Source organism: Nelumbo nucifera, chromosome 4, assembly GCF_055504915.1.
Source record: "Nelumbo nucifera cultivar China Antique chromosome 4, China Antique-T2T, whole genome shotgun sequence".
Taxonomy (NCBI): Eukaryota; Viridiplantae; Streptophyta; class Magnoliopsida; order Proteales; family Nelumbonaceae; genus Nelumbo; species Nelumbo nucifera.
Window position 1 is genome coordinate 32,614,901 of NC_142652.1, and position 6,411 is coordinate 32,621,311.

General features: G+C 36.6%; 1 protein-coding gene across 1 annotated transcript; it reads left to right on the forward strand.

Moving 5' to 3' along the window:
- The first annotated feature begins 1,052 nt into the window (after positions 1 to 1,052).
- Positions 1,053 to 3,350, forward strand: LOC104609953 (transcription factor MYB1-like). The gene is made up of 3 exons (XM_010276406.3): positions 1,053 to 1,267; positions 1,369 to 1,498; positions 2,531 to 3,350. Exons 1-3 carry the CDS (start codon positions 1,135 to 1,137, stop codon positions 3,198 to 3,200), a joined length of 933 nt encoding a protein of 310 aa, XP_010274708.1. The 5' UTR covers positions 1,053 to 1,134; the 3' UTR covers positions 3,201 to 3,350.
- The last annotated feature ends 3,061 nt before the right edge of the window (positions 3,351 to 6,411 follow it).

Consider the following 6,411-nt stretch of genomic DNA (forward strand, 5'->3'; position numbering starts at 1 on the left):
TTTGGTATAATCGAATCAAATTCGAATAATTCGAATATCTAATCGGTCGAATTCGGATACGCTATTCTTACCGAATAGTTAATTGGATTCGAATTCGAATATGACCTGATTCGATTCGATAAATATCTGAATTCGACCGATTATTTAATTCTTATATATAATATATAAAATATTTTATATAATTTATATAAATAATTTATATATTTAAGTACTTTATATCAATAAAATATTTATTTTATATATTTATTAATTATCTAAAATAATTACTTAATCAAATTCGATTCGAATCGAATATTCGAATATTTAATCGGATTCAAATTCGGATATTAATTTTCAATATTTGTTGGATATCGAATCGAATTCGGATATCAGATTTTCTAATCAGATTCGAATTTGAATATTGTTTGATCCGATTCGAATGATCCGTTTACACCCCTATCCATGAGGAACCTTGGTAACCATGCTAGCCATTAACCAGGGCTGCCTCGCAAGGGATGTTGGTCTAGGAGTGCCAAGGTCAGGCATCCAAGGAGGTTGAACACCCTTCCTTAAAGAGTACGTTAAGCTTTTAGTAGTCTGCCTAAAGAAGACATGAGTTTCCCCAATAATCTTATTGGTAAAAATGACGGTGATATCCCTTAAGATAAGCCCCCCAAGCGTTGAAACACTAAGGCTGTGTCATACCGTGAAATATTTGAACTGTGTGCATGATCCACTAAAATGATCTCTGATCAGTATTAGTAATTTAGTGTGGTTCTATATCTCCCCTTCCAGTCTTGTGGTGTCCCTATATTCAATTTCTTTCATAGAAGCTGAAGAGAGAGAGATCCTTCCAGCCTTGTGGTGTCCCTATTCAATTTCTTCCGTAGAATGTAGAATGTTAGAAGTTGGAGATAGAGAGAGTTAGGCGCCGTACATTGAAGTAAAAAGACAAAATTAAAAAATTGTATGAGAAGACAAAACAAAAACTCTAATGGGGCACGTTGGAGTGTATGAGATTGAGAACTGTGGAGCGTGGCGTAAGAAGAGAGGACTCTGGACTCCGCTCCCATTATATATACTCCTCATCACTCTGTCACTCAGCTCTAAGAAGTAATCCTTGGGTTGTGTTGTAGAAGTGCAAGAGAAAGATAAATGGGTAGGCGGCCGTGTTGTGCCAAAGAGATGGTCAAGAGGGGAGCATGGTCAGCTCTGGAGGATCGAATACTCTCCAACTACGTCAAAGCCCATGGCGAAGGAAAATGGAGAGACCTCCCTCGGAGAGCCGGTAACTATCTCAGTAGATAATTAATTCGTATTAAGAATCCTTACCGTTTTCATTCGCTACTATCTGTTGTGTGTTAATGAATTCGGCGGTGGTTTTTGCAGGTTTAAGCCGATGTGGGAAGAGTTGCAGGCTCCGGTGGCTGAATTATCTGAGACCTGGTATTAAGAGGGGAAACATTTCCACCGATGAAGAGGAGCTCATTATCAGACTCCACAGGCTCCTTGGTAATAGGTCTCTCTCTCTCTCTCTCTCTTCAACTTTATTAGATATGGCCATGAGTGGAGTTAGAAAGGTGATGATTTGATGGGAGCACTCTCAATTATTAAGGAAACAGTTCAATGACTCAAGAAACTGTAAATTTGTTCTATTCTTGAGTTGAACAAACTGAGCAAAAAAACACGGTAGATCTTTCTCGCATGAAAGCATTCCTCTCTGAAGTCTGAACATCAGTTACAGGGCTTTCAGGCCGGAAGCCATGTGATCTCTACTGCTAGATGGACGATGATTAATCTAGCAAGTAGCAATAATTAGTACTGGGAAACATTTCTTGGAAGCTATAGGCTATAGCAGAGAGGTCCCATCACATTTGTCATGGAGCTCTTCTCTGGTCCACTCCACCAGGGCTTACACTTGGAAAAAGGACAAAATGGGAGGCACTCTTCTCTTATTGATCCAAATGTCCCTGGCGTATTGTCCTTTTCATGATGAATAGGCGAAAATACCCACATGAACTTGCTTGCTGCTAGGGTGGTGGAGAGAACACGTTGAGCTTCGGGAATCACATTAAAAAATTCCTTAAAAAAATCACCCATCCAGCCAAGCTATCCTACCAAAGACAAAAATACAAGTCAGTTTATTTACCAAAAAAAATAAAAAAACTAACAGATAGAAAGTAGAGATGAAAAGGATCCAAAGAAGAGTAACAGAGATTTTCCACCCGGCCAAACTGGACAATATTGAACAACCTGTGTGAAGTGTAATGGTTGTTATTTGGTCAAAATTGGATTTGTTAATGGAGAAAGAGAAACAGAAAAAGTAGTGTCTAATTCTAGGCCTAGGAGCAAGGAGGTGTCATTAGTTCATTTCTGAACTGGTTTTCATTTGGTTGTTACTTGTTAGGAGTCTCAATTTGTTAGTCATGAAATCACTCAAATTGAACTCCTCGTCTGGTTCTGGTTAATGGGTTTGATGAAGTGAAAGTAAAAGTTGATTTTATACCCAGGCTCAGTAAACTCGAGATCAAATCCTGTTTTAAATTTGCAGGTGGTCTCTTATAGCAGGAAGGCTGCCGGGTCGAACAGATAACGAAATCAAAAACTACTGGAACACATACTTGAGCAAGAAGTCGCAGGATAAGACTCCACAAAAAGGATTCAACCACCCTGATAAAGAGAAGAAGCCTGTGAGGAAATCCACAGTTGAAGTGCCGAAGGCTGCAAATTGTTCCACTGCTATTCGAACTAAAGCCAGAAGAAGCACAACTCAGGTGGTTCTACCAGAGGAAGACGGAAAAGAAGGACATCAGAGCATTAAGACAACTGATCAGAGTACTGCTGCTTCAGATGGTGGGATTATTGGTGAAAACTTGTCATCTTCAGCTGGACAAGGTGATGATTGTTCAGATTTTCTGAAGGATTTCGACAGCAGTGAACTTTTCATGTCAGATTTTCTGGGCCAAGCTGATTTGTTGCAAGTTCACGGTGAAGGAATTAAAGAGAACAATAACTTGATCGATAAAGATATGGTTGAGAATAACTCTTCAACATTTTCTGCTTATAACAATCTCTTATCATCAGACGATGTAATTCTTGAAGATTCAAGCTATGCAGCAATACTTGAAAGTTGGCTGGATTGTGACTCTCTTCAACCCAATGAGGATCTAGAGATCAATAGACTGGCCTGTCCCCTTGACTTAAAAGAAGAAAGGAAATGAAGGATTGATAATATACATTTCTGTAATATTACTTAGAAATTCATCAGCTTGTTTTGAACATATTTTTTTTCTTGGAAAATCTAAGTACTTGGCAATGTTGGGCATTCTGAATTTGGTCATATGGATGTTAAATAAAACGCAAATTCTATATATGGAAATCGAGGCTCAAATGGCTTACCATTAGGTCTGTCAACGGATGTCTGAAAGTCTAAGGCCTCATGATCCAGCAAACTGATCTGATTATTTCGGATTCAGATGGCCTATTTATAGATTCAGATTATTGGATGCGGGTTTGATCACATCTGATCTGATTAGGATCCGAGAATCCGATTAAATTTTAATATAATGTATGCGCATAAATGGATAACAAAATATAAGTATATAAAGCTTATAAATAATAAATTTAGTGTTTTTATTTATAGAAAATTCTTTTGTTTGTACAAGTTAAAAGTGATCAACTTTTCTTTTAAGTTTTTAATTAATTTTTCTTTATTTTTAGAAAATGAAGCGGATTCGGATGTGATTGGGCCGAAATTTTAAATATCGGACTGGATTCGGATGTAGCTGAATCCGATTTAAACCCAACCCGAAATTACAACCCTATTTACCATTCCCACATGAATGCATGATTAATTGATTATTACCTAAGGGCAGGCCTTAGGTTTTTTTTTCTTCTTTTTAAATCAAGCCACATTTCTCTCTCGCTTTACAATAATACTTCTATTTCTTTATGAATAGCGATGTAAAATGTTATCATTGTAAAAATACACTAATGCATGAAAATGACCGTAGAAGCATATAAAATTTTACATCGATAAAATCGATGTAATTTTTACATCGATTATCCTTTTAAGAAGTGGGAATACTTTTAACCGACATAATCATAAAGAGGAATCTGATTTGATCATGTACTTATTAAATAATAATTAATATCAAAAGTGCCATTCATCTTTATACTTCGTTATTATGGTTGATTTTCATATGGCTTATTATTCATAACACCTTCTTCCTGGGATATTTATTTATTTTATAAAAAAACAAAAAGTGCTAAACCCCCACAAAGTCACTACACCAAATAAAATCTAAGTTCTAGGAAGACAAACAGGATAAGAAGCGATGACACCATCGTAGACAGAGTGCCCCCTATTTCCTTTTCGGAAAATACGGACAGGCTTAATGTAGATTTTTTATTTTCACTGCAAAGTAATAAATATTGAGAAGGTCCAAAAACCATACTTTATACACTTATATTTATCTGTGAATTAGCATCAATTTCGAGTTGGCACTTATCCCAAATGTACTTTGAGCCTATAAATTTTGACTCTGGGGTTATCGGTCATTCTCCCTTTTCTATTTGGATACGTCATGATAATAGTGGTTCATTCAATTTTGTTCGAGTCATTTCACTTTCTACTTTCCTGGCTCTATCTATCGAAGCCTTGGCTTTGATTGAAAGCAATGTTTTAAAAAACGACCTAGGAATTGTTTTCCCTTTTGAGTCACTGGTAAATGGTTTTATCATCCAGGTCAAACGGATTAACCTGTGATGAAATAAATGTAAACAAAAATCAGGCTCTAATAAGCTTATAATAGTTTATATGCATTACAAGAAAAGACACAGAATTGGATTTATACACATCACAAGAAAAAAATAGGGAGAATGATGATTCAGCCCAGGGTCAAAATTTTTAGGCCCAAAGTATAGTTGGGATAGGTGTCAACCCGAAATTAATGTCAATTCACAGACGGGCATTAGTGTATAGAACGGGGGTTTTTGACATTTTCAATATTTATAGCTATGCAGTGGAATTCAGAAATGTGCATTGGGCAGGCTCTAATAAGCGTACAAGAGTTTATATGCATCACAAGAAAAGACACAATTGGATATATATACATCACAAGAAAAAAAATATCCAATAAAAATTAATTTATACGCATCAGTTCTCGTAATGACACAGAATTGGTTCGTACAATCTTGAATAAATAACTCTTTAAATTAGTTAAAAAAATTGTAAAATGAATAATAATTTTACCAAATTTTGAGTCCCAAGGAATTCGTTTTAAACTCGTAAACCGTTGTTTGGGTCGAATGATTCAACGGTTCGAACAACCGGATCAACATTTTGCTGACTTTTTCAATGATTTTTATTATAACTTCAGGTTAGAAGGTAAACGGAACTGATTAGTAACCAATTTCCATATTGAACAGTTCAACCATCCAGATCAACGCGGTTTAAAAACACAGTTGAAAGTATTAAATTTGCGAAGGTGATGGTAAGCTAGTCAATGACTCTTTGTTGGAAGTAATCCCAAACCCTCCATGGAACGTTTTTTTGCTCATTTTTTCTTGCAGGAGCCTTCTTTTTCACCTTTCAAACTCCTCAGTAAACTTCACTCCTAGACCTTGCCTTCTGATGTTACTTGGGATTTTAGTTGAATGGATGAGCCTTTGGGCGTTTTGGCACTTGTGGCTGCAGCAGTAACAAGATTTTCCTATTGGGTTTTTACATTCTTGAATCTGTGTGTACATGTTTTTGTGTATTCAATTATTAAGTTCGTAGCCTGTTCATGGGCCGCCCTGATTTGGCCTGTTCTTAGTCGGGTTTAGGTAAAGATTTTAGGCCAATGGGCTTTCGTAAAAAGCCTCAAAATAATCTTATTATCCAATTTCTTAGTTGAGCTTCGGGACTTGGGCCCAGACTTTGGGGTTTATAAGAGGGATGGGCTTGGGCACAGGATGTAGGCCTAACAGCCGGGTTGGATTTGGGTTCGGGATGAACATGCTTATTAATATAGAGGCAAGGTGTAGACCAAATCTGGCCCTTGAACAAGTCTAATCTATACATGTGCTATTGTATAGGTGTTGATTGACTAAAGAAGACCCTAAGGCCTGCAGGTTTAAAACAGAAAATCATGGCCTTAAATATACTACAATGGTCCCAACCATAATTCAAGATGAGGCCATGACAACCGATGAAAGGTTTTGATTTAGACTCCGTTTGGTGTGTTTTTTCACACAATCTGTTGGTTATTTACAAGCCCAGTAGATTAAGATTCAGTCTTTTCCGTTCGGTTTGCAGTAGATTTAGCCACCAAAAACCAACATTCCGAAAAGACACAAGAAGCACAAAATGGGTAAATTTCGAAAAGCTCTAAATTGAGTTTTTACATTTTTTTATTCATCTTTGCACGGAAAGATGCACAAAAAGAC

What these genes read in the sequence shown, in the direction of transcription:
- LOC104609953 (XM_010276406.3), top strand. Translation starts at nt 1,135, where the DNA reads ATGGGTAGGCGGCCGTGTTGTGCCAAAGAGATGGTCAAGAGGGGAGCA. An exon ending in AGACCTCCCTCGGAGAGCCG is followed by an intron (nt 1,268 to 1,368) that starts GTAACTATCTCA and finishes TGGTTTTTGCAG; the next exon opens with GTTTAAGCCGATGTGGGAAG. An exon ending in CACAGGCTCCTTGGTAATAG is followed by an intron (nt 1,499 to 2,530) that starts GTCTCTCTCTCT and finishes TTAAATTTGCAG; the next exon opens with GTGGTCTCTTATAGCAGGAA.